Source organism: Sceloporus undulatus, chromosome 11, assembly GCF_019175285.1.
Source record: "Sceloporus undulatus isolate JIND9_A2432 ecotype Alabama chromosome 11, SceUnd_v1.1, whole genome shotgun sequence".
In the NCBI taxonomy this organism is placed as follows: domain Eukaryota; kingdom Metazoa; phylum Chordata; class Lepidosauria; order Squamata; family Phrynosomatidae; genus Sceloporus; species Sceloporus undulatus.
In genome coordinates, this window is record NC_056532.1 from 10,803,143 (window position 1) to 10,815,302 (window position 12,160).

The following is a 12,160-nucleotide window of genomic DNA, read 5'->3' on the forward strand; positions in this document are numbered from 1 at the left end:
TTTTGATCGCTATCCTCCGGACATGCTCCAGCTTCTCAGCTGACTGAAACAGAATACCTCTCTAGGATTCTCTAGGTTCTCCATTGCAAATCTGGAGGTCAACATCTGCCAGACGTTGACCATAGAATTGCGCTGGAGGAGCTACAGATGCCTAATGGAGTGTCCTCTCTAGGAATCTCTCTGTCCTTCAGTGCGACTTTTGGTTAAACATGCTGGGGTAGCTGTGTTGGCCATTTGACAAATAGAAACAAAAATCCATCAGTGATTCCTTTATTGGCCAACCGAAATGCACAATATATTTCTTGCAAGCTTTCGAAGCTCCATGGGCTTCTTCATAAGGTTAAAGTTTACTAGAGAGTTGCGCTGGAGTACCACCTGCAGCTGGTTGCCCTTCAGAGAAGGCTCCAGAGTGATTTAAAACCTTCTGGGTATCTACAGATTCACCTTGTGAATGTCCTCCGTTCCTGCCTTGGTACAGGGATGAAGGATATTAAGATTCCCCATATTTCTTTTGCGTTGTGTAACTATTTGTTGTTGTGTACCTTCAAATCATTTCCAATGTTCGGTGATCCTAAGGTGAATGCAACAGGGTTTTCTTTGCAAGATTTGTTTGGGGTGTGTATGCTTTTGCCTCCATTTAGTGAGTGATGTGGCCAAAGTCACCCAGTTTCAAGTCTGAGTAGGGATTTGAACCCTGGTCTCCAGAGTTGTAGTCCTGTTTACCCCCTATAACAACAACATCTTAAAATGTGGTAGCTGCCGTTGCCTATGCTCCATGAAAAGTAATTGTGGCCATTTTGTCAAGTAAAATTAAAGCCTCCTGGTCTTCCCAGATCCTTGATCTCTCCTGCCTCTGACTCTTGGATGCATTAACAGTTGTCCTTCACACTCTTGGGATGAAGCATTACTAGTACCTTAATCTCCAACTGTCAATAGTTCTGAAGCAAAGTACATTTGTTGTAAGCTCTCCAAATGTCAGAGCAAACCTGTTCTATGTGCTTAGCCTTAGCGTTTGGCATTTACTCTTCCCGGCTGGGGGGAAAAAGAGGAGGCCGAGTCCTTGGACTTGGAGGGACTGGAGTGCATTTTAATTATGAGGAACAGGCTTCAGAAACAGGGGTGGGAAGAGTCAAGAAAAACAACCCTATAGCCTCCAGATTTTGTGTGTGTTAGAGAGAAAGAGAAATATAGAGAGAATGGAGGTAGGAGAATCAAAGCAGCAGTCTCAACTTTCCATCTGCAACGTGGAGAATATAATAAAGATCTACTTTACAAGGTTGTGTTAAATGTTATTCAGTGAACCGTATTTGAATCAGTTTGCATTTACTTAGCATTAATGGCATCCTTTTAATACTTTGCACAAATGTCAATATTCCCATTTGCCTGTTTATTTATTTTTAGATGCATGTACTGTATATACTTGACTATAAGTCGTCCTCGTGTATAAGTCGAGGGCAGGTTTTGGGGACAGAATGACACTATTTTGATAAGTTGAGGGTAAAAGCAAGGGGCATGTCAAAAAGGATCTAAAGGGTGAAGTGAAGTTTAAAACGATGCCAAGGAATTTGCAAAACTCGAAAGGGCTGGATGAATGAAAGAGTACAGGAGGGTCATTGCTTCCAGGGCAGATGACACGCTTGCCTTTGGCCAGAGGATGGTTCCTTTTTAAAAAATAAGAGTTAAAGTACAGTACTTACATTGATCCATGCATAAGTCGACTCAGGTTTTGGGGTCAATTTTTGGACTAAAATGTCTAGACTTATACATGAGTATATACAGTAGTTGTTTGCATGTGTCCTAAGAGCCGGAATTGTACTAACTCTTGTCTCACTTTCTCTCTCTCTCTTTAAACCTCTTTATATTCCAGGTTACCCAAATTTTGTCGCAACCTATGGCCGGGGATACCCTGGATTTGCACCCAGTTACAGCTATCAGTTTCCAGGTACGTGCGGCTCGGATACATACAACGTACACAAAGAAAATGTTGGGGGGGGGGGAGAGCATTCAATGATACAATCCTGAATACACTGGGGAGTGGGCCTTGTTGAACACATTGAGACTTCTGAGGAAGAAACGCATCGGTTTGCCTTGTAAAGTTCATGACCAAACTTGATAGGGACCTTTTGTGATGCCAGGTGTCACCCATTTTGAGGAAAGGTTTTCTTTCCAGTATCACTTTCTAGTGTACTGGGAAGAAAAAACAAGTTAGATCCATTTTGGGTATTAATTGGTACTGGTTATTTGAGCGACAAACACAAGCGCTGTCCCTCTTTGCATAGACTATGCCCTCTAAGCCTTTCTCTATTTCTCTGGCGTCGAATCCGTTGGCAGCATTAAGCAGAAGGCCCTCCAGCTCTCTCCTGGAGGCGGCAAGGATTCCGCTTAATGCCTTCCTCTTGTTTGTTTCTTGTATCCCTTGCTTCCATTTTGTGCAGCTGTCAGATCGGCTGCATTTAGCCATCTCCGCTCGCTCCCACGTTTCATACCGTGAGTCGTCGCTTTCAGGACTCCTGAGGTTTTTGAAATGGTAGGCTAGCTGGCTTTTAAACATCCCCTCCTGCCGGTAATGAGCAACCCCTTCCATTTCATCTCTGGCGCTATCAACAGGCAGTCACTGAAACCAAATGCTCTGCGTTTTGTTTTATGCCAGCAACACTTCAGGCTTAAACTGGATACGCCAGGAAGGGTTGTGTCAGTGTTATGTCGCGGGTGTGTGTGTGTGTGTGTGTGTGAGTTTCTTTCCCTCCCTGCCTTAGGATTTCTGGGGAGAGCTGCGATGCCTGTTTCTCGCCGCAGCTTGCTTAATAGCGATAGCCCACCTGGAGCCCACAGCAAGGAAACTCTTCCACTGTATGTTAAAATTCATTAATGCATGTCGCAAGTGTGAGGCTGTGCCACCTTGCCCTGCGTCCCGTAATTGTGAGCAAGGGAAACAATGGGGAAAACAGCCTTGGCTTGGGTTAATTAAGAAACCCGAGTTCAGCTATTTTCATTTTGACAAAAATAAAAGCAGTAGGAAAATCAGGCCTTATGGAAGAACTGTTTAAGACGTTAAGAAAACTGATGCAATCTTTAAAACTGTCTAGAAAGGGGGGGGGGTGAGCTTTTCAGGCCATGTGGCCATGTTCTAGAAGAGTTTCTTCCTGACGTTTCGCCAGCATTTCCGCCTTCTTTCTCTGAAGATGCCAGCCACAAATGCTGGTGAAACGTCAAGAATAAACACTTCTAGAGCATGGCCACATAGCCTGAAAAACCCACAAAAAACGATGGATGCCGTCCACAAAAGCCTTCGACTTCATATCTAGGGCGCGTTACAGACCGCCCAAAATGGGCGGTCTCGCGCTGCTGCCGGTTGCTGCATCCGGGAACTGCAACAGCCAAACCGCACGGTTCCCAGGCGCAGCAAGAAAGAAGTGCCAAAATGGTGCTTCTTCTTGCGCCCCAGAACGGGCGCAGCAAGGTGCAAGGCGTGCACTCACGGTGTCATTTCCGCCGTGCGATGTCCGGATGTTATGTGTCCGTGACATCAAAATGGCGGCGCCCATCTGTATAGGGTGCCGCCATTTTGATGCACTTGTTACGCGTGAGGAGCAAGGCACGTCAGGAAGCACTGCCCCTCGTGCGTAATGACGGCGCCTCATGGGCCCATCTGTAACGCACCTAGGAGAGCTTTCCACAGTCTGAAACCCATCTTATTCTTCCAGTGGGCCTATTTGCTATGTTGGCTGGTGGTGATGGGAGCTGTGGTCCGATGCTTCTTGGGCTGACTGGTTGGGGATCTTAAAATCTTAAGAGTTGGACAATCTAGTCAAAAACCTCTGCCATGAAGGAATACACAGCTCAAATATTCCTGAAAGGTGCCAACCCAACCTCAGTTTAAAGGCTGCCATAGATGGAGAGCCTACCACCCTCTGAAGCACTGTCAAGAAGTTCTTCCTAATGTTCAGGTAGAATATCTTTTCTTGTAATTTTAATCCATTGGTTCATTTTCTAATCTCTGGCACAGTGCGGAAAGCAAGCTTGCTCCATCTTTCTACACAACATAACCTCTGATATTTAAAGATAGCTGTCATGTCGCCTCTCAGTCTTCTCTTCTCCAAGCTAAACGTGCCCAACTCCTTCAGTCATATCTCATACAGATTGGTTTCCAAACCTTTCATCATTTTGTGCACCCTTCTCTGGAAGGTTCTAGTTTATCGATATTCTAGAAGACTAATGTAGAATGAGATAAACCACTTCATCAATAGTCGTATATACCTAGACATATTATTCCCATATTCTGCAGAGCTGGGCTTCCATTTTATTATTTTAGTCTGTGGCCTGGCCAAATGGTTGAAGAATATTTGTAGTGACCTGTCACATTCATTGCTAAACACTTGACAAGTGTTGCCGTCTACCCACATATGTAGAGTTATAGGTTCCAACTATAGAGAGGCTTTTTCTAGCAATGCTGTTACTCCAAGGTAAATGTCACATTTCCATTGCAAACTGCAAACTGCCACCTTACCTCGGTTCCCCTTTGCGCCTTTCGCCAATCCAAACGGATGAGAAAGTGTTCTTTTCACTCTAATCTCTTGTGGCATAGGATTGCTTTTGGGATGTCGGTGGTGATGAGCCATCATTTATTTCAAAGTTTATGATTGCTTGCTTCATCAACTTTCATTGCTGTATACATGCAGCAATAAATAGTGTGTGTGTCCCCATTACATTTCTAGGTATCTAGCTTCCACTTGCATGCTTTGGTCAGTAATGTACATCATGGCCTAAATGACTCCCACAAATATAACTGAGGACGTTATTTTCATTTATTATTTACTACCTATCCTGCCTTCTAAGGCAGCAGTATCAAAATACAGGTTGAGTCTCCCTTAGGCAAAATGCTTGGGACCAGAAATGTTTTGGATTTGGGATTTTGAGGCAAATACCTGCATTGGCATATACATACATAATGAGATATCTTGGCGACGGGAACCAAATCTAAACACAAAATTCATTTATATTTCCTGTACCCCTTGTACACTTTCATACAAGATTTGTGTACACTGAACTATCAAAAAACAGAGGTGTCACTATCTCAGTCGACCATGCAAAACGTTTTGGTTTATGGAGTATTTTGGAGTTTTTGGAATATTTACAATACAGAGAGACTCAACCTGTACTACTACTAGTAGTAGTAATAATAATTGCAGTGTAGTAACCAGCATTTGCTTGTCACGGGAGAGCTGGAGCCCTGAAGGACTTGTGAGGACTCAGGCTAGTCCATGAAGCCTTCCACCATTGATTTAATCTTTCCATGGGAAAGTGTGGGAGAAACGAGGGCTGGAATAAAAGTGTGTGGTTCATTTTGGCAGTGAAACCTCTTGGCATTAATATGTGACCATGGATCTCTCTGTTGCTGAGAACTAGCTAGCTTTTCGTGGTACCTGACCTAGAATTTTAGTTCTCTTGGAAAGCTTGTGTCCCCTTCCAGCAACAGGTATGTGAAATAGACCGCAGTAGTTCTCTTTTTGCATCACTCGGCACAGGACCCTCGGTTTGTGATGATAAAACTCAAAAACATTTTCACTCCAGCCATGATGGAAGGAAGCATCAGCTGCCAAATATGACCCAGCGGAGCATTTACTGTGAAATTGAAGCTCTCACCGAAGGGAGCGTGGTCGACTAGCCTAGCAAGGACAGTTGGGAATCCATATTTTGTGGCAATTAACACGTTTGATCCTTTGCTTGGTTTGCGCGTGCCATTTCTCGCTGTTGCATCCCCAAATCGGCAGAAACCTGTCCAAGCAAAAGAGACATGGCACTGGAGCAAAATTTAGGCGCAAACAGGAGAAAAGCAGAGGTAGTCAAGTCCAGTCTGGATCATTCACGAGACAGTATTTGGTGCAAGGAAGCAGTCCAAAGGATAAAAGACAATAGTATTTAGAGTCCAGGCAGAATTCAGGGTTTTCATCTGTGGAAAGCTGGAGAGTATCACACATTCACATTCAGAATTTCGGCTGTGTATAAGTTACCGGCCTTCCTTGTCCCTTTAACCTGATAAGCAGAGAAGGAGGGTCCTTTTTGGTGCGGTTGCGATCAGGGCTGTGGAGCTGGTACACCAAACCTTTGACTCCAACTCTTCTACCATCTGGCTCTGACTCCTTCATAAATGGCAAATGTCTTTTAATTCGTCCTGTAGTAAAGCACATGGCATTTCTTCACCGGCACGTGAACCATCAGACTACTGCACTTGGATGGATAGAACATAAAATGCATTTACTTGATTAAAGATTCTGAGCAAGAAAACTTCCCTAAGACCCCATGAAAGCAAATGTGCCACAAACTGTGCATTTAATACATTTTTAAAAGGTAAATTTAGGCAAGTAAAATTAATCTATTTACTATGTTTTATTATAATACATGGTATCTGCTGGGGTTTGGTTCCAAGAGTCTCAGTGGATAACAAACTCAACTCAAGTCCCATTAAATACAATGGCACAGTAAGATGGTGTCTCTTATATAAATGGAAAAATCGAGGTTTGCTATTTGGAATTTATACTTTTTTTTAGTATTTTCAAGCCTTGGATGCTTGAATCCGTGGATAAAAAAATCCGTGGATAAGGAGGGCCAACTGTGTAAGTTTTTTATATTTAATCCAGAGTCAGAGTTGGTACATTGCCATAGTCCAGTTTGTGATATATATGAAGTGGGACAGGGTACTTTGCATCTCCGCTGAAGTCTAGGAAAGCTCTTGCTGCCAACTTCTTTCTTTCCATTAGTCTCAAAGGTGCTACAAGATCTCTCTACTAATGATTCCAGAGTCACATGGAGAATTAACGCTGCTTGATACCGCTTTAGCTGCTGTGGCTGAATGCTATGGGATTTCTGGGTTTGTGAGATATGTAGCCTTCTCTAGCATAGTGCTCTGGTGCCACAACAAATGATAAATCCCCGGAGGCTACAGGATGCAGCCGTGGGAGTTAAAGCAGTGTCAAACTGCATTAATTTAGCAGTGTGGCAGCAGCCTTCATTACTCCTTGAGGCTTTTGGTCAATTCCAGATTGACGGCTCCAAAGCCTGTTTCCGCGAGCAGATATTAGGATAAAGGGGATTGAATTCACAAACCTTCTGCAATCCATTCCAGCAAGGATGGGGTCTGCCCAGGCTCCGCGGAATTAAATTGGGGTCGCTTGGAAAGAACAGTTGATGGGGTGCCGCGTCTTATCTGTACCCCCAAAGCTTGGGATTGATTAGAATGTGGCTTCCTTTAACCCTCATTACTATGTGTCAGACACACTCATTATAGTGCAGGCTTGGTGTCAGTTCCTATTACCGTACAGATGTGTCACGAAACCTAAATATAGTATGGTTCTGATGTCTCTGCTAAAATAAGATGGTGAAAAAGTCAGCTTAGCCTGAGAAAATTGTAGCCCCCCCTTGCATTAAAATAACGCAGTGTTTTGCCATTAAGTTACCACCACAAAGGATCCATGGTTGCCACGGGTTTTTCTGTTTCTTTTTCTGTTTCATATCTGAACCCTTTGCTCTCGCTGCTCCTCTCTCTTTCAACACAAGGCGTTTTGTTTTTTATTTGTTTGCTTTGCAAGCAAACAAAACGCCGGTTGACACTTGCATGGAAATGTGATATTTACTCCTGTCGGGTGAAACAGTGTGCCATGATCCACCTGCTCCCATTAGAGACATTTTTGTTATTTGGGAGCGGGGAAAGTCCGATGGTTGATATTCTGTAAGCTGCAGCTGTTTTGCTTCTTTATGACGTCTTAAAAATTTGCAGACGATAAAAACCGTACCAGCCGTGCCTAGGTTGGACTTTATGGGGAGGACCGAGTCTTTGGCCTCATTCCCACTTACAAAAAAAGTGGTTTGCAATCCAAATTGATGGATCGATTCGACAGCGGAGTGTGGTTCCCACTACACTTGCCCTGATCGCATTGTCCCCCCTGTAAAATAACCCACTTGTGGTTCACATTCACAAATGAATTGGTTCAAAATGGAGCCGCTCCAGCCGGCCGACAGGCAAATTTAAATCGATTCTCATCCACATCTGGTTCACACTTGTGCAGAATCGATTTATCTAAAAAGGCGCGGAAAACATCAGCGTCAAAAAGATGCAGGTTAAATGGGCCTAGCGTATGGCTCCCCCTCTCAGTAAATCAAGTGGGAACCAGGATCATTTGAACCAATTCAAACCAATTTGTGATCTGGTTTAAAAGGCAGTGGGAATCAGGCCTATGCCTTGGGTATCATACTGGCTGTCTGACTGCTTGCAGCGAGTCTGTAACTCAGTGGCAGAGCTCATACTTGGCTTGCAGACATCCCGGGTCTAGTCCTTATATTCACCAAGAAGACTTGGTCTGGCCTGAAAAAGAACCCAAAACCTTCTGCCAGTCAGTATCAACAATAGTGGGCTGTATTGATGGATGAACAGTGTGACAATATAGGGCATCTTTCTATCTCCATCCCCAACCTGGTATTCTCTAGATGTGTTAGGCTCCAGCTCCCAACACCCTTAGCCAGCAGGTGATGGGGATGATGGGATTGCTCTTCTGATTTGGAGATGACGGAAGCTGTAGCCCAACTAAAGGGGATCCATTGAAAGATTTAGCTGCGTAGCATCGGTATGTAGAGAGATCTTATAGCACCTTTGAGACTCACTGAAAGAAAGAAGTTGGCTGGATTAGCTTTCCTAGACTTCAGTCTACTTGAGTTTAAATGCATCCAAGGAAATAGACTGAAGTCTAAGAAAGCTCAGGGTGCCAACATCTTTATTTCACTTAGTCTCAAAGGTGCTACTAGACCTCTCTACATAAAGGAGATCAAGTCCAGAAAGGCTGCCTTTGGATGTTGGGGGAGGAAAGCCTGAAGCATTCTCTGAAGATGCCAGCCACAGATTCTGGTGAAATGGCAAGAATAAACTCTTCTGGAACATGGCCACATAGCCTGAAAAACCCACAAAAAACTCTGGATACCGGCCATGAAATCCTTCGACTTTACAAAGTCTGAAGCTGTCCAGCCGGTGTCTCTTTTCCTTCCATGGCTGATACTATCTTGTTGGGGAAAGACTGATTAAAGGCATACCATAGGAATGGTCTCTTAGCAATACTATTTCTAGTATATATAACCCATCGCACCTAATCCCCGACATTTTATGGCAATGCAACTCCTGACAAGTACTTCCTTTCCATACCACCCTCCCCAGGTATTAGTGGAAAAGAGTCTGTCACCATCTAAGGCACTGATTCCCAAACTTTGGTTCTCCAAATGTTTTGGACTTCAGCTGCAAGAATTCCTGATAGTTGGACAAGTGGGCTATGGCATCTGGGAGATGAAGTCCAAAACACCTGGAGAACCAAAGTTTGGGAGCCATTGATCCAAGGCATGACAAACGGCTACCTAATCCAGGACCTTCATAGTGGATTCAGCTGTTGATTCAACTCCCTATCCAGGGAGGTTTATCTCTCCACCTGTCTTTCTCTCTCCTCCTCCCTACTCCTCTCTTTCTGCTTTTAAGAGGCACCCACTAGCAATCCTTTTCCAATCCTTGTTTTCCTTAGTGGAACTACAAATCTTGCTCGCTCAGTTTTCCTTCTGGGAGTCTCCGGTCTTGTCGAAGCCCTGTGAATTTCTTGCATTTTGGCGGGCGGGCGGGGATAATAATATTGGTTTACTTGCTGAAACGGACAATGTGGTTTGTTAGCTGAAACTGTAGATTGCTTTGAGAACCCTTCTTTGCTGTCGGAAAGCTATATGTACCTTGAAACGATAGTACCTAAAAGGACTTCTGTAAAGTTATTTGCACGCACACAATGGGCATTTGTTGAGCAATTGGGCAAGTATTTGGCGCTTTAGCGATCGAGGCTGTGGCTTGACTTGGGAGGAGGCTGCGTTGTACTCAGTGGTGCCTACTTAATGAGTAAGCATTGAGTATTAGACTGCGTGTCTACTTTCTCTTACCAAGGTTCCTGCGCCACAACACATACCACTTGCAGGATTTAATACAGTGGGTCCTCCACATTTAGGGGTACGGGTCCCCAATGAAAGTGGGGAAAATGTGTAAATTAAAAAAACACTGATTTTCTTACTGTAGGAGTTTATCACATTAGCGAGATCCCGCGGGAAAATGAGATTTAAACAGGAGTTAAATTAGAGAAAGCCCGGAAATGCCCGAAGTTTATCACACAACGTCGCTATTAGCGTGAAATAACGCAAAGTTAAAACTGGAGTTAAACCGGAAATTACGAAAGTAAAAAGGTGGAGTTTTTCTCTGCTTTAACGTTGCATCATTTCACTTTAGCAGCAGTTCAGTGTGATAAACTTCCCGAATTTCCAAGTTCTGTTTAAATTCTAATTTAATTTAACTCTTGTTTAAATCCCATTTTCCCGCTGGATCTCGCTAGTGTGATAAAGCTCTAAGAGAACACCTCTCTAGGGATCCGTAGGCCCTCCAGTGCAACTTATGTTCAATGTCTTCCAGAGGTTAACCATAGAATCACTCTGGATGACCTACAAATGCCTAGAGAAGTGTTTTCTCTATTATTATTATTATTATTATTATTATTATTATTATTATTATTAAGCTTTATTTATAAAGCGCTGTAAATTTACACAGCGCTGTACATACAGTCTTTTTAATTGGACGGTTCCCTGCCCTCGGGCTTCTCTAGCTTCTCCAGTGCAGGACCTGAAGGACTTTGAGATTCCTAGAGAGAACATGTTAATTAAATTTGCAAATAATCAAATTGATTGATTGATTGATTGATTGAATAATCCAATTCGCAAAATGCAAAGCCGTGAATGTGGAGGGCTGACTGTAGTTCATTATGGTTTGTTTTTTCTTTAAAAAACACCGGTTGCAATTGCTTGCTCTCCTGACTCCCCCTTTTTTTAAGTCTGAAACTTATCTTTTCAGTTCCATCTATTAATTTCTGTTCTTATTTCACTTTGCAGACTATTTGCCGATTTCACAAGACATAATTTTTATCAACTAGTTCTTAAAGATGCATAACAAATTAATCGGGGTTTACTACAATGCTAATGAGAGAGAGAGAAAGACAGAAAAAAAGGGTGGTCCATACATTAATATCAATATCCACTGAGGAAAAACAAAACATGCTGCTCTTACTGACTTCTTTTTCCTGGCTGGACTTTTTTTTTCTTTTCTTTTTAAAGAAAATCCAATTCCACATCTTTTCCTGTTTTGTTTTTTAAATTGCTTTCTTATTTTTCTTTCCTCTGTTTTGTATGAGTTTCTTTTTTAATGTCCAGATGGAATGTAACTTGCACCAGGGTTGGCTTTGGGGGGAAGCAACGGCAGAACAATTTCTCACAAACTTTGAATTACTGGCACGTCTCAAAATGTACGTTTTGGCCCAGCATTAAAAGCCAAGAAAGATGCGGGGAGCACTCTTTATTGCTCTTACTTCACATCTGAGCGCAACAGCAGGGATTGCTGTTGCCGAGAAGGTGGCTGTAAATGGCTAATAGACAAATGAAGAGGATGAATCTACTGTATATACTCACATATAAGTCTAGAAATGTTAGTCAAAAAATTGATCCCAAAAAGCTGGGTCGATCTATCCACCGGTCAACGTAAGTACACTCATCCCTCCATGTTTGCGGCTTTGATATTTGTGGATTTGATTATTCACGGATTTGATTAATATGTTCTTTCTAGGAATATCTAGGTCCTCCAGTGCAACTCTGTGGTCACCTTTAACTAAAAGTTGCACTGAAAGACCTAGAGATTCCTAGAGAGAATACTCTACTAGGCCTTTGTAGCTCCTCCACACAGTTCTATGGTCAGCGTCTGTTGGACGTTGACCACAGAGTTGCACTGGAGGACCTAGAGATTCCTAGAACACTCTACTAGGCCTTTGTAGCTCCTCCAGCACAGTTCTATGGTCAGTGTCTGTTGGACGTTGACCACAGAGTTGCCCTGGAGGACCTAGAGATTCCTAGAGAGAATACTCTACTAGGCCTCTGTAGCTCCTCCAGCGCAGTTCTATGGTCAGCGTCTGTTGGACGTTGACCACAGAGTTGCACTGGAGGACCTAGAGATTCCTAGAACACTCTACTAGGCCTTTGTAGCTCCTCCAGCACAGTTCTATGGTCAGTGTCTGTTGGACGTTGACCACAGAGTTGCCCTGGAGGACCTAGAGAT

General features: G+C 43.3%; 1 protein-coding gene across 12 annotated transcripts in view; it reads left to right on the forward strand.

The window, feature by feature from the left end:
• LOC121917114 (RNA-binding protein Musashi homolog 2-like) overlaps window positions 1–12,160 on the forward strand; it is a 911,933-nt gene that overhangs the window by 838,057 nt on the left and 61,716 nt on the right. For all 12 annotated transcript variants that reach the window (XM_042442806.1, XM_042442803.1, XM_042442815.1 and 9 more), the window contains exon 4: window positions 1,868–1,942. In XM_042442806.1, coding sequence (XP_042298740.1) covers window positions 1,868–1,942 — 75 coding nt within the window. The remainder of the gene's footprint in view (window positions 1–1,867; window positions 1,943–12,160) is intronic.